A 27,938-nucleotide genomic window follows, 5' to 3' on the forward strand; every position below is an offset into this window, starting at 1 on the left:
GATTCCTTATATGGACGAGTTCGATTTGGTCCCTAAAGTTCATCAATATCGTATTTACCTAGTATTGTTAACTAAGCACTGGATTAATTTTTAATAAGTGTGAAAGGTGTAAATTATGGCATTTTGTAATATATTAGAGAGCACATTCTTGAGGAATGTGTATATATTTTTCCATTCTTAATCTTTGACTTACCATATCAGTGTCGTTAAATGCTAAGAAAGCATTGGCTGAAAAGTGATTATTTACCCTAGAAATTTTGGCATTTAGTCATCCAAAACAAGACTAAACATGTAGCGTGTTCTAAGGGTGTGTTTCTTTCCTTTACGTAAAAGTGTTTTCGAAAGTTTTTATTGTTCCTTCTTAAAGTTAAATATTTCTTTATTTCTAGTTTTAACCAATCGACTTCAAGGAGTAGCTCAGGAAGAAACCCTGGCGGCGGTAAGTTTAAACTTTATATCCCTTCACTTGATCGTTAACAAAGTCAGACATATATACGTGAAAATTGCCATTTAGACTATACAATCATCTCTTCCTACATAATTGGTACTTGTCCGTGATTTGCAGCTAATCACTAATCTTCAGATGAAAACAATCATGTGATGTTCTACAACTGGTACCTGCCGCAAAACGATCATCTCTCATGATAGACCTTTTTTCGCAAAATGGAAAGCGAGGCCGGCGTGTCATTCCGTTGTTTATATTCAGTATTCACGACCACCTGAAAGCTGCCAAATAGTTATTTGCGAGAAGATAAGAATTGACAATATTTGGAAAATGAATCCAGTCCGCTAGTTGAAAACGTTTTTGACGCTAAATTCCAATTATTACGCTCATAACATTAACAAAACATCCTATTTTTACTTTTTTCTTTATTCTGTTGTCAATTATTTCGAGAAATGAACAAGCTTTTTTTTAAATTGGAAAATAATGATTGAGACACATTATTAACGCTGCTTTATGCGTTAAAATTGATTAAGACAATGGAAGCTTAATCTATTTTTTAAATAACTTGCGTTTTCACTCGTTATTTGAGACGTATATAACTTTCACTAGCCAATGTTATTGGCTATGTTCGATGCTAGTCTCAGGAAAAAATTAATGAATATCATCTAGCATTACTAAGTAACATCCTAAAGCTATTAAGCAAATGAAAAACATCCCATTGCACAAAAATAACAACAAAGAATTAGCGTTTGCTACATATTATTCTAAAAATTTGTTTGAATTTGACAAATACCAAGTAATTTGATTTCCTATATATCCCGCATAATGACTTACTTTGCCAGAAGTTTTTGGCCAAATTTTTAAGAAAATTAAAAATTGCTAAGCAAATTTAAATTTGCTAAGTCGACTTTTCAAGAAATGATTCGCCCGAAAAATAACGGAATAAGCGTTTTGTTCTTTTAAAAAAAACGACGGAAAACGGTCAATGCTTAAGTCTCAGTGTAGAATCTCATAAAATGTTTTTTTTTTTTAATCTATCTTTAATTGGTTCCAATACGAAAAAACAGGAGATTGACAAATTCGCTGCAACAAATTTATGAGATTTCAGTCAAAGATTATGGATTTGTTCCCGGACTCAATTATTATACATGTTCATTAGTTGTTTGTTACTACCTTCAGCCTAAAATGGCTGATGATAAAATATATTTACAATACAACAGCCACAGAAATGCCAGAACAAAAACAAAAATGCATTAAGAATATAAAAAAAGGATAATCAGGAATATTCTCATTTAAAAATCAGTAAAATAAAACTCAAATTAGCGCATGTCATTTCCCATCAGAAATCTCCTGATGGTGCTCATCATTAAGAATGGCTCATGTTGTAGTGCATTCCGCACTTAAAATACAAATTCCTTATAATGTTGTGTTACCTGTTGTCTAGGATCAGAAATAAATAATTATTAATGATTACATATAAAATGAATAATTATTAGTAACGATTATTTAGTCCTAGGAAAAACCCTGTGGTAAACTTGTATATTCCCCCCTTGAATTCTAAAAAATGCCTTTCTTGGTATTTACCAAGTGACATATGGCGATCGCAAATTCTGTCGGTCCCGGTTTTGCTAGTTTAGGCACTTTCAAATAAGCTAGGACGATGAAATTTGGCAGGCTTATCAGGGACCAGACCAGATTAAATTAGAAATAGTCGTTTTCCCGATTCGACCATCTGGAGGGGGAGCGGGAGACGGTTAATTCGGAAAAATAAGAAAAATGAGGTATTTTTAACTTACGAACGCATGATCAGATCTTAATGAAACCTTGACATTTAGAAAGATATCGTGTCTCAAAGCTCTTATTTTAAATCCCGACCGGATCCAGTGACATTGGGGGGAGTTGGAGGGGAAACCTAAAATCTTGGAAAACGCTTAGAGTGGAGGGATCGGGATGAAACTTGCTGGGAAAAATCAGCCCAAATCCTAGATACGTGATTGACATAACCGGAACGGATCCGCTGTCTTTGGGAGAGTTGGGGGGAGGGTTAATTCTGAAAAATTAGAAAAAATGAGGTATTTTTGACTTACGAAGGAGTGATCGGATCCTAAAGAAATTTCATATTTAGAAGGATCTCATAACTCATATCTCTTATTATAAATCCCGACTAGATCCATTGTCATTGGGGGGGCGGAAATCTTGGAAAACGCTTAGAGTGGAGAGATCAGGATAAAACTTGGTGGGAAGAATAAGCACAAGTCCTAGATACGTGATTGACATAATCGGACTGAATCCACTCTCTTTGGGGGAGTTGGAGAAGGTGTTAATCGGAAAAATTAGAAAAATTGAGGTATTTTTAACTTAAGAACGGGTGACTGGATCTTAATAAAATTTGATATTTAGAAAGAACTCATGTCTCAGAGCTCTTATTTTAAATCCCAACCAGGATCTGGTGACACTGGGGAAAGTTGGAGAAAAAACCCAGAAATCTTGGAAAACGCTTAGAGTGGAGAGATCAGGACGAAACTTGGTGGATAGAATAAGCAAATGTCGTAGATACTTAATAGATGTAATCGGACTGAATCCGCTCTCTTTGGGGGAGTTGGGGGGAGGGGTTCAGTGATTTGGCGAGTTCGGTGCTTCTGGACGTGCTAGGGCGATGAAAATTGGTAGGCGTGTCAGGGACCAGCACAAATTGACTTTATAAAGTCTTTTCCCAGATTCGACCATCTGGCGGGCTGAAGAGAGAGGAAAAATTAGAAAAATGAGGTATTTTTAACTTACGAGTGGGTGATCAGATCTTAATGAATTTTGATATTTAGAAGGACCTCGTGCCTCAGAGCTCTTATTTTAAATCCGGACCGACATTAAGCCTCTTATTTTCCTTTTAAATAAATCTATTGGCTCTTAGAATTTTGCTATAGCTCATGCCATATGAGCTCTTGGCTCTTACGACCTCGTTACAAGTGCTATATGAGCTCTTAGCTGTTGTTTTTTTGGAGGAAAGTATCGAAATAATAAAACAGCCCCCAGCTGGATATAAAAAATACATCCCCCCTAATAAAATTGTTAACTGGAACCACTGACTTGGTATTGAAACAAGTTATTTAAGAGAGCAGCAAGACTTATAAACAAAAAGCATTATAAAGGTTAAATTACTTTGAAAAGTCAAATATATTTTAGCAAAATGAAACTACTTTAACCTTGTTTTGACTTCATTAAATCAACCCAGCAATGTGTTACTTTTCCTAGTCTAATGTAGTTACTTTTCCTAGTGTAACTTTTCTTAAGGTCTGATTCATGAACGATCAAAATGTCATGATAGAAGGGGTAGGGGGGTCAGAAACATTATGGAGTCAGAGCAAGTATTCTAGTTGGATCTTTTGAGGTACCAGACGCAATTAACCCTGACTACAATAGTCAAGAAAGAGGGGGGTGGCGAAATCCATTTCATCAGGACATCTACCAGAAAGGAAGTTTGTGTCTTATATATTCTACTCGTTAAATCTCTGTATTTACGCTAATTTAATTAGCACTGATAGCCAAACAAGCGCAAAAAACTAGTTGAAAAAGTTTTATGGTTTCAGCGTTGTGTTTTTGTCATCCTAAAGCTTTCATTAGTCAAACTTTCAGCCATTTGAAAAAAGAGAAAAAAAATGGGAAGCATCAAATAGCTTATAATTACTAAACACAAATTAAGAAATTCAATTTGCAAGGTTCAAGCTGCTAAACTTTTGAAGCATGTCGAAAGTTACTTTTCTCTGGACTTAATCCTTTTCAATACTGAACCTTCCAAATAGAGATATAACCCTAGTCCATATATTATAACAATCATTACTTTTGTTTGGATGAACAATATATTTCACTCTTTACTCTAAGAAAACAAAAAATTTGGAAATGGTTATTTGTAGGTGGATTAGTTTGGAAAAGTCTTCCCATTCCTCCGTTGTCAACAATAATTGCAAAATTGCATACTTTAAAGCAAAGTAAAGACAAGGGAATTCATTTTTCATTCAAGAAAGATCATTTACTGAAGTCTTACATAACTTTTACATCTTATCTTACGAATTATAGTTATTTAACTAATGGTGATAGTGAGAAAAAGTGATGTAACTAATGGTGATAGTGAGAAAAGGTGCGAATAATTGAAATAATAAAGATTAAAATGGATAAACTTTATTTAAAACAATAATATTCTCTCTCGCCATAATGTTCTTCTTTTTTGTCTCTAGAATTTCATAAACGCTTAAGCTTTCATTATTTATTTTTGTTATTTTGGGCTTTTTTGTTGTTTCCTTTTTTCTGAAGTCGTCGCTATTTTTTTTTTTTACCTATTTTGCAACTTAATTTAACTATCTTTTATCCTCTTCTGTTAAATTAATCAATAAGTGTAAAAAATGAACTTAATCCCTTTAGAGGTGCATAACTGAAACAAATTAATCTTTTATATACGTAGGTCATCATTTGCTTCGAAAAAGAAGTGGTTACATTGATAAGTTTACATGAACTTGTTTGTTTTTAATTCATAACCCAATTTATACTACTTCTAGGGAGAAACAAAGCCTGCTGAAGGGGGTGTTAGAAGTAGTTCTTCTGAAAGTTCTTCTTACGAAATGGTATCTAACGAGCCAAAAACAGAATCTTCCCCATCACCACCTTCAATCAATGAGCGCGAAGAGAGTGAAACAGAGAAAATGTCAATTAAGTGAATTGTCTTCAATGATATTATAAGAGTTTGACGTTTTATTTTGATTCTAGCTTCAGCGATAAATTATAAACTTGATCTATTTAATTTGTCTCCGTTATTGTTAATACAATCATAACAGGGACTGTTCATCTTCATCTTCTTCTTTTTTGAATTAATATGGAGACGGTTTCACATAATCTCATCCCCGGAGTCAAATCTCGAGCCTTCCACAAGCCAAAAAAAGAAGACCTGTGCTCTGTATGTTGTCGTTTTGAAACCTGCCAGCAGAAAGGAAATAGGAAGAACCTGAAGATCATCCTGCTCAGTTGAACCAGGCAAAACATCAGTAACAAGTGAATAGTATGATCAAAGTAATTTTTAATAATAGAAAGGAGGAGTACGCCAACTCCATGATTTCTCCTCATACATCCTATACCTTAATGATCAGTATACGTCCACATCCTCACACACACATTCCGCGACCTTTTTAACCTTCTAAGCACAAATATAGATAATTGAAAACCAATTAAAATAATTGAAAGGGGATAGGCAGGTATACTGAAAAGGATTACGTCGTTTTTTAGGTTTTACGTTGCCAGTTCTGACCCGCATTTAAGTCTGAAAAAATGACCCATTTTAAAAATAGGGCCCAAAAATGGGTAAAAAAAATTAGCTTTCTTCAAACGGCTAGAAAACGAAATCTTTAAGCCTTGTCCAAGGGGACCATAATAAGGAAAAAGTTTTTATAGGCTAGGCGCACGAGACCTCAAATTACATTAAGGTTTGACTTCTTTCCTCTATTCTTCAAGACCGAATGTCATAACAAATATTTTACAGAATATATCAAGAATGGAAAGGCACAATGAAACTAAAATAGAACCCTTTCCGAGCAATAGAAGAGATTCTCTGATAATACTATACCTGGGAAGCGATTGGCCTTTAAGAATGCTTTACATAGAATGAAATTTTGAAATGTCATTCAGTATTGTATTTTTTTTTTTTTTTTTTTATTCAGTTACCCTTTCATTTTTGCTCGGAAAAGATCCTATTTGGTTTTGAGCTTAGGTTTTTATATTGTCGCTTGGACTTTTATTTGTATTTTTTATTAATCTGCACTGAGGACGGTTGGGCAGATGTCTAGACCGTAGTATTTGCATAGTTTTTCCCTGTTTTCCACTGGATATTATTATCTTGGTTTCACTCTTCTTTGCAATTTTTTCGTTGTGTTACGATTAGCCAGTATGGTCTCAGAAATTATTTGAAAAAATGTCATATATTCTATAAAAGGTGTTGCATTCATATAATATTTTTCATTAGAATGAGATATGTCTAGAGGACAACCCGTAAAAAGATACCAAGTTAATCGTCTTATAAGCTTCCTTCAGATGAATACACACAAATTTTGAATAAGAAAATTTAAATATCACTAAGAAGGCATCAGGTTTTAGAAATTTATAGGTGGGGCAAGGCCCAAAATTGATTAGGAGCCACTGGTCAACATTCATAAGTAAAAATCTCAATACGATACTTGTCTTCAAACGTCTTAAAATTTCATGTCACAAATGTGAAATTACTTAAATCCTTGAAAGCCATCATGCCTCAAGGACAACAGACAATCCCACCACATAAAGCCAAAGGACAACAACTGAAGCTCAATTCTTTCCAAAGCCCTCACGCCAGCTTGAAACTAGATAGGAAGAAGCTACTATAACCCCCGATTGAATGATGGCTTTGCACATGACTGGGCCCATTTTGGTCACTCCTTAGTGGTTGTCAGTACTGGGTCATTCACTCTATCATTAAGAGTCAACCTCATACACAAATGATCACAAGTCAGTTATATCCCAACACGTAAATTCATGCCTGAATATATTTTTCCTCGACGGTGAGGCAAATTATAATAAAAGAACAAAGTACAGAGTAGGTTAGATATCCTATAGAAAAAAAAATCTGTAACACTTTTCGCATTCACAGTTCTGGTTAGGCAGACTTCTAAAAGGTACGCCCTAATGCCACTACGAGGCTCCACAAAAAGGATTTACGCTTCCAGGAAAGGACAGAGAAGGGAGTTTATGGGGGGGGGAGGAGAGTGGAGATCAAAAACCAGTTTCTATTGCGGGGACAGCTTATAGCCTTTTATACTATATTCAGGCCCTTCGGAAAGTAAAAAAAAAAAATTAAATGAAAGACCAAGATTTATTTAGAAGTGAAACCGTAACGTCAAAACAACAAAAATCCCAAGGTATTGCTCCAATAACAACACTAATCTCATAAACAAATAATTAATCAAAAGTATCGATTCAATTGAGGAACGTGAAGGAAAGTATCTGATATGCAAATATGTCCCATCGTGGTTAACAAACGTCCGATCCCAGTACAAACCACAACATCTGTTGGCACTTCATTTGACTTACTATACCTAAAATAAAAAGTTGCTTTAATGCCATCTATTACTCCGCTGAATCATGTAAATCACTCGACTCAACTACATAATTATCTCGATTTCTAAATTTATCAGACTTAACTAGGCTACCTCATTACGACAAGACTATATACATTCACTTAAAACCAGTAAAATCATCTATCTCAGTATAAACAGTGGTTACAACGGTAGGTGCAACCTAGCAAAGGACGAACCTCGGCCCCTAGTAACCAAAAATTAAAGACGCGTTTTAAAATAAAGAAAGAAACTCTACGTAGCCCATCACATATGTCCACCTGTTCCAAAGTGTAAGGGAGTTTTATCCTACAAATAACCTAGCTACCATACCCAAAACTATGGGGCGGACAAACGGGACGCCTACAACTACAGTAGGAGAATCTCCCAAACACCAAAAAATAAGAATCTACGGCAAAAAAATGTCTTTATATTAAGTCTGATACCTTGTTACTTTCCTCCGTTCTTGTAATCTTCCTAAGGTCTGTTTACTTGATAGCGCATTGCGAGGCTCTTTCTACATTTCCATCATGGATTATGATAAAAATCCTATGCCCCCTTCACGAAAAAACAGCGTGAATTTACACAAGGACATATGAGCTTCAAATATAAAGCGCTACAAAAACAGGCATGAGTTGCAAAATCTTATATCTAGAATTCTAAAAAACTTGAATTTTCATCTATTGGAGAGCAATAGGACAAGAGCATTCGGATTGAATCCATAAGTAAACTAGAATTTCATCTGTATCTATATAAGTCAACAAGACCATATATGCCATATTAGAACCACTTATGCCCCCAGGGCATAACTTACAACGTCTGTCCCCTGGTCCTGGGGGGTTGTGTCGACACCGGAGTTTTTGTGCTACATATTATCAACAAGGCATGTACTACATTATAACAGCAAGGGCGAGCCAAGAGGGGCATAGGCTTTTGTTAAGTTCGTCTGTATAGGAATCCTCCCCCAATACTTTTTTCAGTAAAACCTAACGTTGCCCTAGCAAAAGAAACCTAATTCGGGTCAACTGGGGGATTAACAGTATCAGATTACGTTTCTGATTTCAGCATAATATTTTTAATGAATATCGACTTTAAAAAAAAAAAAAAATCTAAAACACCTAAATTAAATTCTTGTAAAAAAAAAACCTTGAATAATTTTATAACACGGTAGAATCGATTCTTTTTTATTAGTTTTCAGCCGCACTTTTAAATATAAAAAGTAAAAGCAAAGAGATACGAACATGGGAAAATTTTTATGGCAGACTTTCACAAAAAATTAACGATAATTAATTAATCTTGTTAAACCAATTAAAAAAAACTTTCCGAAAAAGAAGTTTTCGAAAGAAAAGTAAAGGCCATTTTAAACTTAAGATCAGAAAAAATAGAAACCTACAATAACTCTGATAGAAAACAAACATGCAATAAGTACTAGTATAGCATATGCAAATCAAGCGAGAAACGAACAAAATCTCTACAAATAAGAGTTTGGGTTTTGTCCCCTTCTATCACTGTAAAAGTCTAAAATTGGCTTTTACTGAAAACTAGATGTGTCTTGACACTCTTGAAAAGTACAAATAAAATCAAGTACAAATATCATGAGTTCAAGATTATATTTCACTGTAATTTAGTTTTCATTTCCAATGCTGCAATAACTGGAAAAGAGATATTTGTAATATAATTCGTTTTCAGTGAAGCAGCAATGACGAAGTAGGCTTTGCAATTTTACAGTTAGGGAAGGGGGCAGTATCTAAACTCTTGTTTGTAGTGAATCTATATTTGCCTTGAACAGTCTTGGAAAGAACTAATAAAATTCAACCGAATATTTGATATATAATGACATTAATTGCGGAAAGCTCATCAGTTCAAAATTTGATTTTACTAAAATTTTTACGTTTATTTTCGATGTTGTAATAACTACAAAAGAAAATATTTGTAACATAATTCGTTTTCAGTGAAGCACCCATAACGGAGTAGGCTTTAGACTTCTACAGTTAGGGATGGGAGCAGTATCCAAACTCGTGTTTGTAGTGAAGTTATATTTGTCTTGAACAATCTTGGAAAGAACTAATAAAATTTAACCGAATATTTGATATACAATGATATTAATTGCTGAAACCTTATCAGTTCAAAATTTGATTTTACTGAAATTTTGATGTTTACTTTTAATGCTGTACTAAGTACAAAAGAAAATACTTGTAATATAATTCGTTTTCAGTAAAGCGCCACTGAATCAGTAGGTTTTAGACTTTTACAGTAAAAGAAGGAAGCAAAACCCCAACTCTTGTTTGTAGATATTATTGTTCGTTTCTCGCTTGATTTGCATATTCAATTTAAGTTTCACTCGTTTTAAGATTAATTTATTCATTTATATTAGTACCTACTGCATGGTTGTTTGCTATGATTGTTTATTTAATTTTTTTTCGTCTTGGGTTTCATTTATGCTTCAATAGCAAAATATTTTTGCTATGATTGTTTGTTTAATTTCTGTTCGTTTTGAGTTTGCGTTATTGTAGGTTTCTATTTCTTCTCATCTTAAGTTTAATATGGCCTTTACTTTCCTTTAGAAAACTTCTTTTTCGGAAAGTTTTTTTTTTAATTATTTTCTTTTCATTTTTCATTGTAAAAGTTTCAAGTTTTTCAAAATTCCGCATTTTAAAATAATTTTTTATTCAAAAATAAATTAACAGTTTTGGCAGAAACTAATAAAAATAAATTGAATATTCGATATATAATAATATAAATAGCTGAAAGCTCACCAGATCAAGATTCCATTTCACCAAGTGCTGGATTTAAAGCTTTGACGCTTCTAGGCCCGAGCTTTTTTGCAAGATTTTCAGGAAAATCCCCAAAACTTTGGGAATAGTGAAAGCCGATGGGCCTAGTGGGCCTATCGGTAAATCCTGATCTGGTTTCATTGCAATTTTCGTTTTATTTTCAATGTTGTAATAAGTACAAAAGGAATATTTGTAATATAATTCCTTTTGTAAAGCACCAAATACGCACCAAATACTTTTACCGTTAGAAAAACAGACAGTAGCCAGACTTTTGCTTGTGGTGAAGACACCATTCAGTAGAAGTACATAGCCCCTACTCCCTGAAGACGACCGCGGTCTAAAAACCAATCCTTAATCCTATTCTCACTTGTCTGCGAATCCTTTTCTCTCAATTATTATAATTAAAAAAAGTTAAACTAATTTTGCAGAGCTTTATAGCCGCTAAGTAAGAGAATTTAAGCAAGAGAAGTAATAGAATGATAATTCTAAGTAAGAGAATTGGTAATTTAAGTAAGAGAATAATACTTTTACTGTTAGGGAAACGGGCAGTAGTCATACTCTTGTTTGTAGTGATGACACCATTCATTAGAATGGTGTCTTACTTTTAGATCACTTCATATTCTTAAAAATTTATAACTTACATAAGTTACAATTCTTGTCCAGGGTGTTATGGAGGATTTCTTAACCCCTAAGTTAGAGTAATTTGAATTTTGGACTATTTTGAACAAAATGACATTCTCAAAATTATTATCGGATGCATTTGGGCAAAAAGGCGCGGGGGAGGGTTGGGGTAGATACACTCCAATCACGTTTGATGACTCTTAAAAATTTAACCAAAACTTTCAATTTCCAATCAAATGAGCCATCTCTGAAGTACATATGACCACACCTTACATAAAACCTTGTATGCCCCCGGGACATAGCTTAAAACACTTAAAAACACACACACACTCTCTCTCTCTCTCACTCACTCAGTCAATCAGATTCTAACACACTAACTCTCTCCCTTTCTCCTCTGTTCACTAAATACCATGAGGAAGCAGTCTCACCATATGCTCTTAGGCCAGAAGAGAGATTTTTTAACAACAAACTAATAAAAGAAGAAAAGCTAAAAGTAAGGGAGCAAGCTAGTATTTAATTTGAAGATGATTAGACTTGAGATTTCATGGACAAGCGCAACATTATCTTATCCTGCAGTACCAGAACAAATTAGCTTCAGAGAGAATCTCTTGTTAATGCATATAATTACAAACTAAACCACTACTTAGCCGAATTATTAAATTAAACTACTTACTGTAAATGACATATGTTTGAAACAATAAACTGCTTAATAACTGCAAAGAAAGCTCCTGACAAGCCACCGCTATGACGCAAGAGCGTACTTAATCCAACCAGAAGTGGATACCCATCATTGTCCCCATTTTTCTTAGCCACAACCGAGCCTACAAAAGAACGGTTTAAGTTTTGCTATTTTACTTACTCTCCTATCATAAACACCAGAATTCATATTGCAAAGACGTAGGAAAGTAAATCAAACATTTTGGGTAAAGAATGACCTAGGCTAATAGTAACCGGAATTGTAAAAACAAGAGTTTTGATAATAATTAATACATCAAAAGAACTGCTATTCCACGCTGATTCAAAATTAACTAAGTTTAAATTTACCCATAAAAAGATGCAAGCCTGATTCGAATGGAAATCAAAGTTTCCAGTGCCCTTTTTAAGTAACCAAAAAAAAACCAAAAAAAATGGAGGACAACTAGTCCCCCATGCCCGTTTTGTCCTCAAAAATATACGATCAAAATTTGGAGATAGTCTTTAGATTCACCATAGTTGAAAGGTCCAATAACTAGGCTTTTAGGATGATATAACCCCCAATGGGCCCTGGAGAAAGGGCTAGAAGTTACACAATTTATCCACGGTTCACACATACTATTTATTATTCGGAGATTTAAAGGATTTTTTTGCAAGGGGAGGGGCAGGGGTTCCTCGGGAAGAATTTTCTGTTGAGAGGAAAGTTTCAAGGGGGGATTTCCCACGACGGAAAGGAAGGGGGTATTTACACGCGGGAGGGAGGGAAGGGGACCTCTTGGCAAATTTGAAAAGTCAGAAATCAAATAAAAAATACAAGTATTTCGACTGAAAGCAAGGAGGTACATTATCCAAGGGGTAGTCATATCGAACCATTGATCCTTGATGATTTGAAGAGGGGCTGATTTGAACAGAGATTAAAAATTCTAACGCCTTTTTTGAAAGTTAAAAGTGATGGGATTTAACTAAGATGCAATTTTTCACACACACACACACACACACAAAAAAAATCCTATGTATTACGTCTTATTATCTGTATGATTTCATGAAATCATGCAACATAAGAGCTAAGAGCTCATATGGCACTTGTGACGAGGCAAGAAGAGTTAAGAGCCAAGAGATCTTATATTATGAGCTCTAACAAAATTCTACGAATCAATAGATTGATTTAAAAGGAAAATAAGACGCTTAATACCAGTCGGGATTTAAAATAAGAGCTCTGAGTCACGAGGTTCTTCTAAATATCAAAATTCAATAAGATCCGATCACCCACTCGTAAGTTATAAATACTTAATTTTTTCTAATTTTTCCTCTCCCTTTAGCCCACCAGATGGTCAAATCTGGGAAAACGACTTTATCAAGTCAATTTGTGCAGCTCCCTGACACGCCTACAAATTTTCATCGTCCTAGCACGTCCAGAAGCACCAAACTCACCAAACCACTGAACCCCTCCCCCCAACTCCCCCAAAGAGAGCAAATCCAGTAAGGTTCCGTCAATCACGTATCAAGGATATTTCCTTATTCTATCCACCAAGCTTCATCCCGATTCCTCCACTCCAAGTGTTTTCCAAGATTCCACCCTCCAACTCCCCCCAATGTCAAAAGATCTGGTCGGGATTTGAAATAAGAGCTCTGAGACATAAATTCCTTCTAAATATAAAATTTCATTAAGATCCGATCACCTATTCGTAAGATAAAAATCCCCCAGTTTTCACGTTTTCCAAGAATTCCGGTTTCCTCCACCAACTCCCCCCAATGTCACAGGATCTAGTCGGAATTTAAAATTACAGCTTTAAAGCACAAGATCCTTCTAAATATCAAATTTCATTAAGATCTGGTCACCCTTTCGTAAGTTACAAATACCTCAATTTTCAAAATTACCCCCCCCCCCCCCCCCCAACTCCACCAAAGAGAGCAGATCCGGTCCGGTTATGTCAGTCACGTATCTTAGACATTTAATTAAAACGTAACTACACATCTTGAGTGTGTTATGTATAATACATAAGTACCAGTAATTTTCTTTCAAAAGGCCACAGACTAATAGAACCAATTTTCGTTGTTTTTTAAGTTAATCCCCCCCCCCTTTAAAACGAACCAAGAGCCTGTGTATGTACCTGCAGTCCTTTGAGTCTGCAAGGCTATCGAAATATTCAACACCCGAATTTAGAATAATATCAAAAATGATTACCTTGCCCTTTTGAATTATCGATACCTTTCTTTATAGGTAGGAATTTTTTCATACATTTCAGTTACAATTTTATCCTTATCTTTCGACATAGATTCTTTGAATGACCTGCTCATCAAATTCATGGAAAACGTTTTAAATACGTATTTAAATTGCGCATTTGAAAAGGCGGCATTTGAAACAGGTGAGCAATAACTGGGGTCCGCGTTGTCTGTGCCCAAAGGACATGGGAACTAATTAAAAGTCAATAGCTAAGTTCATGAATGTAAAATCATCATTGATGACTGTCACAGTGTAAAAATATTTTCCCTTTACTGTGCTGACTGCATAGATGACTGGAACAGTTACATCCGCAGGACTTTGCTTCTTAGGAAATTCCAATTTCGTCAGCAATAGTTACAGCTTAGGGGCATAAGCCTAGAGAAGGAAACATTTCATAATACGCACAATAGCTGTAGCTAACACCTTTTGCATGGATCCCCCATATACTTTACCGCCAACCCACCTTCCCCTAAAAAGCAAATATATAGTCCAAATTATATAAACCAATGCATTCTGTCACCCATCACTTGTTTTCCGGTTCTTCTTTTAAACAGTTAATTCAATTAATAAGTACAAGGTATGAAACAAGAGAGACGCATTGGGAGAATAGAAGGGAAATATATAATTTCGACTGTATATTTACACATTAGGGGGGGGGGGGTAAAATATAGGGAGTTCCATGCAAAATCTGTTTGCTATAATTGTTATGCATATTGTATCCTTATCATGCTTCCTTCTCAAACATGTTTCCTTCTTAACTCGTAAGTTAAAAATACCTCATTTTTCTAATCTTTCAGAATTAACCCTCGCCCCCACTCCCCCAAAGAGAGCGGATCCGTCCCGGTTATGTCAATCACGTATCTAGAACTTGTGCTTATTTTTCCCACCAAGTTTCATTCCGATCCCTCCACTCTAAGCGTTTTGAAAATTTTAGGTCCCCCCTCAATTCCCCCCAATGTCACCGGATCCAGTCAGAATTAAAAACAAGAGCTCTGAGACACGATATACTTCCAAACTTCAAATTTCATTAAGATCCGATCACTCCTTCGTAAGTTAAAAATACCTCATTTTTCTAATTTGTGCAGAATTAACCCTCCCCAACTCCCCCAAAGAGAACGGATCCGTTGCGGTTATGTCAATCACGTATCTAGGACTTGTGCTTATTTTTCCCACCAAGTTTCATCCCGATCCCTCCACTCTAAGCGTTTTCCAAGATTTTAGGCCCCCCTCAATTCCCCCCAGTGTCACCAGATCCAGTCGGGATTTAAAATAAGAGCTCTGAGACACGATATCCTTCCAAATTTCATTGAGATCCGACCACTCCTTCGTAAGTTACAAATACCTCACTTTTTCTATTTTTTTCAGAATTAACCCTAGCCCCCCCCCCCCAACTCCCCAAAACAGAGAAGATCCGTTCCGGTTATGTCAATTATGTATCTAGGACTTGTGCTTATTTTTCCCACTAAGTTTCATCCCGATCCCTCCACTCTAAGTGTTTTCCAAGTTTTAGGTTTCCCCCTCCCAACTTCCCGCCCCGGTCACCAGATCCGGTGGGGATTTAAAATAAGAGCTCTAAGACACGATATCCTTCTAAACATCAAATTTCATTGAGATCCGATCACCCGTTCGTAAGTTGAAAATACCTCATTTTTTCTAATTTTTAAGAATTACTCCCCCCCCCCCCAACTACCCCAAAGAGAGCGAATCAGTTCCGATTATGTCAATCATGTATCTGGGACTTGCGCTTATTTTTCCCATCAAGTTTCATCCCGATCCCTCCACTCTAAGTGTTTTCCAAGATTTTAGGTTTCCCCCCTCCAACTCCCCCCAATGTCTTCAGATCCGGTCAGGATTTAAAATAAGAGCTCTGAGACACAATATCATTCCAAACATCAAATTTCATTAAGATCCAATCACCCGCTCATAAGTTAAAAAATACTTAATTTTTTCTATTTTTTTCCGAATTGACCGCCCCCCCCCCCCAGATTGTCAAATCGGGAAAACGACTATTTCTAATTTAATCTGGTCTGGTCCCTGATACACTTGCCAAATTTCATCGTCCTAGCTTACCTGGAAGTGCCTAAAGTAGCAAAACCGGGACTTTAGGTTTCCCCCCTCCAACTCCCCCCAATGTCATCAGATCCGGTCGGGATTTAAAATAAGAGCTCTGAGACACAATATCATTCCAAACATCAAATTTCATTAAGATCCAATTACCCGCTCATAAGTTAAAAATACTTCATTTTTTCTATTTTTTGCGAATTAACCGGCCCCCAACTCCCCCCCCCCCCAGATGGTCAAATCGGGAAAACGATTTTCTAATTTAATCTGGTCCGGTCCCTGATACGCTTGCCAAATTTCATCGTCCTAGCTTACCTGGAAGTGCCTAAAGTAGCAAAACCGGAACCGACAGACCGACAGACCAACAGAATTGGCGATTGCTATATGTCACTTGGTTAATACCAAGTGCCATAAAAAGAAAATATTGTTTCACCCTTTACGGGATTTTGGAGTTATGCCGCGAAAAATATTAGAAACAACTTAACAGAACAATCCCCAGACTTTTTCTAGATAAAACTGCTAACAGCAGAAATGATACCATACCACTGTCAAAACCTGTTGAAACTGAGAAAATAGAAACGAAAACAAGATCAAGCAAAGTAACAAAATAGTTTGAAAACTTGAGGCACATGGCATCTTTTGATTTACTCAGGTACCGATGCCGTTTCCAAATTATAACCTCGCAAAATTTTAGGTATCTAGGCCTTGCAAACGATTCTTAAGAGCTTTCCTACTAAAATTAATCTGTGAATTATGGCTAATCTACATAAATTCAGAATCATAGTAAGGTTATGTTGACCCCAGAGACATACTAATTAGACCTTTCAATGCCTTTGAACAAAATGACTGTCTCAAAATTCCAGATCATGGAATTATAAGGGTGGGGGGTAGAAGTAGAGTACACAGAAGATGTTTTCAATTATGACTGGAGATTAATAGAGAGAGAGTCACAGAATAAGAATTTTTCTCTTACTTTATCTTTATTAGCAAATGATCGAAATAAGTGAAGATAGAGATCATTTAATCGCAAATTCTGGGACCCAGTAGCCTTTTTAAGTAAATCTCTCAGTATAAAAACAATAGCTTCGAAAAATAGTCTTCGGGTCACGAGGATACTAGGTCCATACATTTAGGCATTACAATATCGAAGGAAGAAACTTAGGGAGGAAGAGAGATATGGAAGTCAAGCTAAACTAGAGGCTGACAAAAAAAAGCATTACGAGAAAAACAAGGACGTTGTCGAATTGAGAGAAAGACAGGATGAGAAGAAGACAGCTTTTACTAAACATTAGATTTTAAAGCATATGCCAACGACGAGGGGTATCGGAGTTCTACTGTCATATCTGCTTCAACTAGAGTTAAAAGCAAAAACAAAAACAATGAGGCTTGTCAACTTAAAAACTTTCAAGTCAGCATCACACCTCAGAAACAACAAAGCAATTGCCATCGTTGTTCATATCGGTATTAATTTCAACTCCGGTCAATTTTATGTCCACAGCAAACGTTAAAAGGTACTTGGTATAACTGTAACAATTCGGATGTAAAAATGGTGGGTCAATTAACAATGGAATGTTCAGTTGTGATCCCTCCCGCTCTTAAAAAATGTATATTTTAAAGTGTTTAAGGTTTTTCTGTTTCTGTTTTGATCTTAATTATAGCTTGATCACAACTTGAAAGAAGTCCTTGGCTTTCAAAATTTTACAAAAAATGAGTGTACACTTTCACAAATATGTTCATTTACGAATTGAACTTACATTTTAAATTCCTCCTAGCTAATCTTCTGCTATATATTTTCTTTTCTTAATGCATTAGATCGCTTTTGTCACTTACGATAAAATAAAAGAAATTATGTGCCATAGAAATTGCGTTATTACTCATGAATTATTTACGCAGCCAGTCTAGGATGCTTCAAATCAGTTTATTTGAAAAAGTTATTTTTTCTTAAACTTGCTAAAAAAAAAAAAAAAACAAGTAAGAAGCCACAATTAAAACTAAAAATGAACAGAAATGAGTTCCTCATATGAGGGGAGGGCTGCTCCCTCCTGAGTCCCCCGGTTTTTACGCTAAAGTTAGAGTTTTTGTCTCAATTCTTAAGGAACGACAGCTCAAACACAAACTTACACTACAAAACACTAGAAGATTATAAAACAAAGAGCAGAGGTAGGGGAGGCGGCAGCCACTAAACAACAAAATTTTATAGTGGCTTAAAAATACTTCTGATTCCATACCAGAGGCCCTTGTCATTGAGCAGTAGCTCTTGAAGAACTGATAAGACAAGTCAATCCACCAAATTCTTTCAATGCCCATTTTGAAAGCTGTCCAAACTTTCTATGGAAAGTTCAACACTTTGATCATTCAAGCTTCTCAGCAATCTCCTTGTCCACTTTCAAGCTCATGTTAAGACCAATTTCTCAAGGTCATCAACGATTTTTTCTTAAAGCTCAGGAAATCTCGTTCCGGTGCACGATCGGATCAGTTTCAACCAGATTCATGGTGGAGCGGGTCAAAAGCTCCAAGAAATGTTGATTAGACAAAGACGATTGGGAATATTGACTCTTTCAAATTTAATTGATTAAGCGTAATAAGTGACTCTGAAACACTTTTTGAACAGGGCTTTCACTCATAAGTTCTTGAAGCTAAAAAAGAGCTGCTGGTCCATTAGTTGTAACAAATAGGTTGAGTTACATAGCATAAATTTAAGCCTGATAAAGCTAAATTCTTCAGTTAAATCATAAGCCAAGTTTGGGGAATAAGAGGATCATTGTACAAAGAGAGAGCATTTCTTGGCATTTTTTCTTTTTTTTGTTAATATTTTTTACACTTGGTACAAAACATTCATACAGTCATTCAACACAAATTTCCGGGTCACCCAAGCCCTCAAATTGACGGCATTGAATACTAAGTTCAGGTAATTTTTCTTTCTCAATAAATGATTAAATTTGATAATAGGATTCTCAGTCCTTTTTTTCTCTGCACTAGCTAACCTCATTCCGATTGTAAATTTTTTAGCGACTCATTCATTTGATGGAGGGAGGTTAAATCTAGATCCCCTCTGCATACGATCTTGATCCCATACTAAAAAGATTACATCAATAGGGTAATTTAAAAAAATCAGTTTTATTTCACGTTAAAACACTTTCTACGTTGCTTACCTAAAGATTTAGAGTAGCTTAATTTTGGAAGATGATTCAAGACTAAAATAGCCAATAGAAAAGGCATTTCTCCAATATCTTCCAGCGAGACATAATGAGAAAACATAGTATCTCTCATTCCACATCTTTCAAACAGCTCTTTCAGTTCGTTTATTTCGTCAAAAACGGAATCCAAGTCCGAACTTGCCATTGCCTTTTCTACGTCATTTAGTATTCCCCTGCAAGAAGAAAATATTATTAGAAATATACAACAGTTTTCATAACGGTGACAAATTATACAGAAAAAAAATATCTCAAAACTAGGACTACTAATTCTAATAGTTTTTCCTGAGTTTAATGGTACATCCCCCCACGTAGCAATTTTTTCCACATGGAAATTTCTGATTATTTACACTTGTTACTACTAAGTTGGATCTTTTCTTAAATTTCCAGTTTTTCAAACCTCAAAAGTAAAGAGTCAGATTCAAATATTCGCTGGTTTTGTATTTTATCAATATAAAATAAATAAACGAAAACATAAACAAACATATGTTTTAGTATGTAAATAAATTTTAGTCTGTAAAGGAACTCGGCGAGATGTGCCAAGCAGAAAACTGTGACCGGGTCCTTTCACTCTACAGCCACCAAAATACGTCTGCGTTTCATCTGTTATAACTTTAAATATCCACACCACTTACATAGCTTAAAAACACTCAGGGGAGTAAGCTATTACTAATAGAAAACATTAACATCGATAGAAAAGAAAAATGAAATTTACCTACGAGAGGAAGAATATTCAGTTTTGAATACACATTTGTCATTGAATCTCTCTTTCCATAGTCTGCTAAAAGATCCTAATGGTAAAAAATCCTAATGGTAAACATTCCTAATGGTAAAAAATCCTAATGGTATATTTCTGCAAAGTTCTAGGTCGTTTCAGGTGTAACTGAAAAGTGGAAGACCATACTGAACAACAATAATGGACAGGTTAAAAAGTACAAAATTTAAGGGCAATTTTCCGACAAAATATACTTTAATTTCCTCATAATTCCAACATTACAGGCAATTTTCGATGTTGAACAATTTACATTGTCTGGATACTAGTCAAATCCACTCTAATAATTCTTGAACTCAAGGTATGTCATGCTCAACTCCAGGGACTTGCTCTCCTTACGTTCTTGCGTGACGTCAAAATTTGATAGAAATCCACAAAATGTAGTAGCAGTAGTTTCAATAAGAATAAAAAAAGGATGGGTTATTACTAATTTTTTTCTTGGGGGGGGGGGAGAGTTAGACAACAAAATTGGTGCCCCCTGTGCAGATCACTATTAAGTTGAGTCTGAATGGAAATACTTAAGAAATAGGGTTAAATTAGAAATATACATCAGTTGACTGTTGACTTAAAATCACCTTTAATATTCCCTACTATGGGCCATGGCCCACATTTTACATAGGTTGAAGCTGCTGCTGCAACTATGACGAACTGGAAAATATAGTAAAAAAGTGAACTAAAACCTATCTCATACTTTCAAAGTACTGATTCCAGATATCATAAACACTGAATACTTTTGAATCTGTCATAAAACAAATTCCTATTGGTGCATTCGCCGCCATATTTCAGATATTAATGAATATTTCAAAATAATTTTATCTCTCTTCACAGGCTTCGCTTTGTTGTCTCTATTGTTTCTTCCCTTCTTCCTCAGTGTGCTTAAAGTCAACTCAATTTGTTTTTAAAATGGCAAGGCAATTTATTAACTAGCTTGTCTTATGACGTCCTGACATAATTCTTGAGTTAAGGAATCCCTAATTTTAGACTCCACGTGACTTCCAAAGTCTCGACGTAGAATATAAACTTCTGCTCAGCTGGCGGTTATAATAAATGCATTGCCAATGTTGCCACACAACGATATTTTGTAAAAGAACAAACACTATTCGTTTTTTGAACGCATTCAATTTCAAAATCGCAATGCCTTATGCTTAAACAGATACCATTTTTCTTCAAGATCTTGCATGTGATTAGACTAGAAATTCGCAGGTTAATACGATATTCGTTACATAAACTCAAATGGGAGCTATTATACCCATCCAATTTCAAGGCTAGTGCAATAAGGCTGACCATATCAAGAGCTACATCTACTATCTACTTTGTAATTTATTTTTCTTGCCGCAAGAGCGAACTCAGCAACTTATTAAAGTTTGTTGGCGATCGGATGAACAGTTTAGTAAAGTAGGCTACACTGGACACACAGATACACAAACATTCCTTTCCATTTACATTGATAAAATATAGAATAAAAGATAAAGAATGTTAGTATGCGTACATATATTTTTTTCGTCGTTCGTTTTTCTTTTCCCATGGGCGGTTTGTACAATGTTGCCGTATTTAAAGATCAAAAGAAAAATCAATCTTCATTTCCCTGTTGGATAACCTAGGCTATTTCAAATACTATTTGCATGTCTAATTCATCTAAAAAATTGTCATGTGGTGGCGCAGTGGATTTGACCTTAGCTTGGTAATACGGGACCCAAAAATCGAATCATGCTGCAGGAATGCACTGCAGGGCCGACGCAGGGACCATAGTAGTCAAGAAGCGTCGTTAATTCTTAAATAATAATAATAATCATCTAAAAAATTGAAATTCCTGAGAACCGTGACGATAACCCCCAAATTGGCATTCTACTAAAACCTGTTGTCTACCTCCACTATTTAGTTCAATCATGGCATAAAGTGTACTTACAATTCAAGAGTTTCTAGTGCCGAGACTACGTTCTTTGCATTATATTTTGCAGTGACATTCAGTTGGAAGCTGGCACAAGATTGCAAAAGCTGAAGTTGGCCTATCGAAGCCAGCAGCTCAGGAAGTCCAGCCAGATACCGAGAAGCCTTGCTCAAAATATTTCCATAGTGACGAGAAGGCTGATCTAAAATCGATAATAATACATTTAAAATGAAGTAAGCAACTTTCCTGCAAGCTTTCTTCAATATTTTTAACAAGTACTTGAGTTAGGCGAATGTAACATTTAGGGAGACTCAGGAACTGAAGAGAAATGATATTGATTCAAGAAAGCTTTGTATAGTCAAAAGTCCCTCTTGGATTTTGATTAAAAATTCTGCTTTAGTATATTTGTTTATGGCCCAAGCTGTTAGCTGTGTCATCAGTATTAGGGCAGATAACCCTTCTCCAAGCAAACTTTGGTTTTTATTTAATTTAACTCAATGTAGTAGACCAAAATGTGCTTATAATAATTTAACTTAATTTGATTTATATTTTTAATTAGATACTGTAATCATTTAAAATTATTTATATGTTATAATTAAAACTAAAAAGAGTAATTAATTATAATTGCAACTGAATTATGACTTAATTTATTTATAACAATCTAACTCTGATTATGATTTAGCGACCACTCTGGACTATAAATAGTATTCCCCAACACTTGATACAATAGAACATTGATACTCGGCGTTTTTGATACTCTCCTTGTTTTTGTTAAATATAAAAGTAACATTGTCCAGAAAGCAATTATTTACAATAGACTAGCAACATCAAAATGAAAAGACCAGTTTAACAGGTCACGGTCTCGACAACATTTAATTGAAATTTTATGAATAAAAAAGATTAAATGGTGCAATCAAATTGATAATTAATATGAAACCTAAATTAAGCAACAAGTGAAACCTTAGAAAATGCGTGGACACTTATAATTTATGTTCAGTAAAATATTCTCAAGTTAATTTAACTATTAGATATTTTCTCATTCTCATGCAAACATATTATATATCTATCTATATATATAAAAATAAGTTGTCTGTGGATGTGTCTGTCAGGTGACGTCATGTTTGTGTGTTGACTGACGTCATGAAGTTAGTTGTCGTCATTTTTGTTATGACGGTGACGTCATTAAAGATATTTAAGACATGCGTTCACGTAGAAATCTATTAATGTTTAACTTTAAAATGACCGATGAACTTACAATGGCAACAGCCGAGGAAGATACTCAAAGAGTCTATGCCAAAAAACTTGCTGCTGATAGAGAAAGTCAGAAAAGAAAGCGTGCCGAGGAATCAAAAGAACAGCAAGGAAACAGGCTTAAGGCTGATAGAGAAAGAAAGAACAGAAAGCGTGCCAAGGAACTACCAGAGCAACGCGAAAGCAGACTTGCTGCTAAAAGAGAAAGTGAAAAAAGAAGGCGTGCCGAGGAACTACCAGAGCAACATGAAACCAGACTTGCTGCTAAAAGAGAAAGTGAAAAAAGAAGGCGTGCCGAGGAATCACAAGAACAGCAAGAAATCAGGCTTGCTGCTGATAGAGAAAGTAAGAAAAGAAAGCGTGCCGAGGAATCAGAGCAACCTGAAAGTTATCGCCTGGCATTCAGGTACAGCCCAGTCGATGATTATAGCTTGAGTAGATGTGTTCAAATTGGGACTATGTCTAAAATTTGTCCCTATTGCAAGGCCTTGAAATTCAATGGTGAAACAATGGGAATGTGTTGCGCCTCAGGAAAAGTTAAACTTCCTCTATTGGCTGCACCACCAGAGCCATTGAAGACTTTCCTTACTGGAACTACGTCAGAATCTAAGCGTTTTTTGTCACAAATCACAAAATATAACTCATGTTTCCAAATGACGTCGTTTGGAGCCCAAATCGAAAATCCAGATCAATTTATGTCTACTTTCAAAGTAAAAGGGCAAATTTATCATAGAGCAGGGTCCCTTCTACCATTCTCAGGCGAGAATCATAAATTTTTACAATTGTACTTCATCAGTGATAGAAATTCTGAATTGAATGCACGTTGCGAAATTTCTCCCAACGTTGAAAGGACAATCGTTTCCCAATTGCAAAATCTTTTCCACGAAAATAATAATTTAGTGCGTCTGTTCAAAACAGCCATCGATTTGATACATTCTTTGCTGTCATATTGTCTGTCCATATAAATAGATTGTCAGGTTTACCAACTCTTGAACATGCAACATAATAATTATCCATGGGAAAACAATCCGTATTCAGATCTATACCGCATTTTTCTAACGATTGCCCTTGAGCTTTGTTGATGGTGATTGCTAATCGAACATTCCCTGTGTCCACGTCGTCATTTATATATCCCCCTGTGCCCCCGGCGTCCTCGTTGTAGTTGTGTCCTAGTCGTCATTTATATTCCCTGTGTCAGGGTCGTCATTTGTGTCCCGGTATCCCAGTCTGTAATTTCTCTTTGAGTGTCCCGGTCGTCATTTGTTTCCCGGTCTGTACTTTTTCTTTGGTGTTTTTTTCTTTTTGGTTTTTTACCTTTTTTCTTTATTCAGTTTTCTTTTTCTTCCTTATTTTTCAGCGTCACTATGAAATACATATCGCCGTACCTTTGTTTTTTTAACTAAAATCTGGTAGGCATTGATGAACTTATCCAAGTCAAAATCCCAAACCCAATCATCACCGCTATCATTTTTAGTTTTGCTATGTTTTGACTCTCGCTGTCCAGGTGGATTTTCATCTAACTGCGCGGTTTTGCGTTCTTTAGCCGTAAGCCTGTTTTCATGTTGTTCTTGTGATTCCTCGGCACGCTTTCTTTTCTTACTTTTTGTATCAACCGCACGCCTGTTTTCATTCTGTTCTTGTGATTCCTCGGCACACTTTCTTTTCTTACTTTCTCTATCAGCCGCAAGTCTTTTGGCATAGACTCTTTGAGCAGCTTCCTCGGCTGTTGCCATTGTAGGTTCTTCATTCATTTTACAATTAAAAATTTCTCTTTCAACGATCTTCTTACAATTAAAAATTTGTATTTGAACAATTTTCTTACAAACTTATAATGACGTCATATACTAAGCATCGTCATAACAAACATGACGACAACTAACTTCATGACGACATACAGCTCAATCCTTATAATGACGTCAGTCGACAGACAGACAGACACACAAACAAACAACTTATTTATATCTATCTATCTATATATATATATATATATATAGCCCCCCGCGCGCGTAAGTCGTTACGCGCCATTGTAGTTGTGTCCCTGTGTCCCACCTGTGAATATATATATATATATATATATATATATATATATATATATATATATATATATATATATATATCTATATATATAAAAATAAGTTGTCTGTCTGTGGATCAGGTGACGTCATGTTTCTGTGTTGACTGACGTCATGAAATTAGTTGTCGTCATTTTTGCTTTGACGGTGACGTCATTAACGGTATTTAAGACATTTGTTCACGGAAAAATGTTTAATTGTAAAATGACTGAAGAACCTACAATGGCAACAGCCGAGGAAGCTGCTCAAAGAGTTTATGCCAAAAAACTTGCTGCTGATAGAGAAAGTAAGAAAAGAAAGCGTTCCGAGGAATCACAAGAACAGCAAGAAAACAGGCTTGCGGCTAAAGAACGCAAAACCGCGCAGCTAGATGAAAATCCACCTGGACAGCGAGAGTCAAAACATATCAAAACTGAAAATGATAGCGATGATGATTGGGTTTGGGATTTTGACTTGGATAAGGTCATCAATGCCTACCAGATTTATGTTAAAAAAACAAAGGTTCGTCGATATGTACTTCACAGTGACGCTGAAAAATAAAGAAGAAAAAGAAAACTGAAAAAAGAAAAAAGGTAAAAAACTAAAAAAAAACTAAAAAGAAAAAACACTCAAAGAGAAATTACAGACCGGGACACAAATGACGACCGAGACAGAGGGAATATAAGTGACGACCGGGAACCTCAAAGAGAAATTACAGACTGGGACACCCGGACACAAATCACGACCGGGACACAGGGAATATAAATGACGACCGGGACACAGGGACACAACTACAACGGGGACGCCGGGGGCACAGGCGGGATATATAAATGACGACCGGGACACAGGGATTGTTCGAATAGAAATTACAGACCGGGACACCGGGACACAAATGACGACCGGGACACCGGGACACAGGGAATATAAATGACGACCGGGACACTCAAAGAGAAATTACAAACTGGGACACCGGGACACAAATGACGACCGGGACACAGGGAATATAAATAACGACCGGGACACAGGGACACATCATTAGAATAATGAGGTATAGATCTGAATACGGATTGTTTTTCCCATGGACAATTATATGTTGCATGTTCAAGAGTCAGTAAACCTGACAATCTATTTATATGCACAGACAATGGGACAGCGAAGAATGTTGTATATTCGCATGTTTTACGTAGTTAAAAACATATATTTATATCTATCTCTATTCACAGGTGGGACACAGGGACACAACTACAATGGCGCGTAACGAATATGGCGCGTAACGACTTACGCGCGCGGGGGGGCTTGGGGGGGCGCAAAGCGCCCCACCAACTAGTTGTTGGGGTGCAACTAGCTGTTGGGGTCCAACAGCTAGTATATATATATATATATATATATATATATATATATATATATATATATATATATATATATATATATATATATATATATATATATCTATATATATAAAAATAAGTTGTCTGTCTGTCTGTGGGTCTGTGGATCTGTGGATCAGGTGATGTCATGTTTCGGCTGACGTCATGAAATTAGTTGCCGTCATTTTTGTTATGACGATGCTTAGTATATTGTAAAACACATTAATTTGATTAATAATATACCATTTAAAACACCAAAATGAACATGCTGGAGTAGTCACTCGGTGAGAGAGGGTGTCAGAACGGAGAATGAAGGTCCCAGGTTCAAATCCTGGTTAGGCTAAAAAAGGTAAAAAACTAAAAACTAAAAAAATCTATATATATAAAAATAAGTTGTCTGTCTGTCTGTGGGTCTGTGGATCAGGTGACGTCATGTTTCGGCTACGTCATGAAATTAGTTGCCGTCATTTTTGTTATGACGATGCTTAGTATATTGTAAAACACATTAATTTGGTTAATAATATACCATTTAAAACACCAAAATGAACATGCTGGAGTAGTCACTCGGTGAGAGAGGGTGTCAGAACGGAGAATGAAGGTCCCAGGTTCAAATCCTGGTTAGGCTAAAAAAGGTAAAAAACTAAAAACTAAAAAAAATACTGAAAAAACTAAAAAAAGGCAAAAACTACAAAAAAAAATAAAAACTAATAAAAAAATAAAAAAGCCGAAAAACTAAAGAACTAAAGAAACTAAAAAAAGGAAAAAACTTAAAAAACTAAAAACTAAAAGAACTAAAAAAAAGGAAAAATGAAAAATAGAAGAGAAAAAGAATGCTAATAAAATTAAAAATAAAAATAAAAAAATAAAAAAGATAAAAAGCTAAAAAAAGGTAAAAACCAATAAAAACTAAAAAGAAAAAAAGGTAAAAAACTAAAAAAAAATTCATCTAAAAAACTAAAAAAAAACTATAACGTAATTAGTTTTACGTTTTAAACTATAAAACGTAAAAACTAAAAGAACTAAAAAAGTAAAAAAAAAACTAAAAAAAGGAAAAAACTGAAAAATAAGCGGGATATAAAACAGGGGGATATGACACTGGGACATAAGGAATATAAATGAATCAGAAAATACAACTCATGTTTCCAAATGACGTCGTTTGGAGCCCAAATTGAAAATCCAGATCAATTTATGTCTACTTTCAAAGTAAAAGGGCAAATTTATCATAGAGCAGGGTCTCTTCTACCATTCTCAGGCGAGAATCATAAATTTTTACAATTGTACTTCATCAGTGATAGAAATTCTGAATTGAATGCACGTTGCGAAATTTCTCCCAACATTGAAAGGACAATCGTTTCCCAATTACAACATCTTTTCCACGAAAATAATAATTTAGTGCGTCTGTTCAAAACAGCCATCGATTTGATGCCTACTTATACGCATAAAATTGTTATTTCCGCTGACAAAACGCCTCCTGGC

At 35.4% G+C, this 27,938-nt stretch overlaps 2 protein-coding genes across 5 annotated transcripts in view; one reads left to right on the plus strand and one right to left on the minus strand.

Moving 5' to 3' along the window:
- The window catches only part of LOC136034814 (uncharacterized), a 47,404-nt gene extending 42,170 nt beyond the window's left edge, over window positions 1-5,234 (plus strand). For all 3 annotated transcript variants that reach the window (XM_065716247.1, XM_065716245.1, XM_065716246.1), the window contains 2 exons: window positions 390-439; window positions 4,993-5,234. In XM_065716247.1, coding sequence (XP_065572319.1) covers window positions 390-439; window positions 4,993-5,151 — 209 coding nt within the window. In that variant the 3' untranslated portion in view covers window positions 5,152-5,234. The remainder of the gene's footprint in view (window positions 1-389; window positions 440-4,992) is intronic.
- Window positions 5,235-7,306: 2,072 nt separating this feature from the next.
- LOC136034816 (WASH complex subunit 5-like) overlaps window positions 7,307-27,938 on the minus strand; it is a 105,879-nt gene continuing 85,247 nt past the window's right edge. For both annotated transcript variants that reach the window (XM_065716251.1, XM_065716252.1), the window contains exons 12-15: window positions 21,812-21,995; window positions 19,092-19,309; window positions 11,635-11,782; window positions 7,307-7,548 (exon numbers count right to left, since the gene is read on the minus strand). In XM_065716251.1, the coding sequence (XP_065572323.1) occupies window positions 7,416-7,548; window positions 11,635-11,782; window positions 19,092-19,309; window positions 21,812-21,995 (683 nt within the window). In that variant the 3' untranslated portion in view covers window positions 7,307-7,415. The remainder of the gene's footprint in view (window positions 7,549-11,634; window positions 11,783-19,091; window positions 19,310-21,811; window positions 21,996-27,938) is intronic.

The sequence above is a fragment of the Artemia franciscana genome, chromosome 13 (genome assembly GCF_032884065.1).
Source record: "Artemia franciscana chromosome 13, ASM3288406v1, whole genome shotgun sequence".
NCBI lineage: Eukaryota > Metazoa > Arthropoda > Branchiopoda > Anostraca > Artemiidae > Artemia > Artemia franciscana.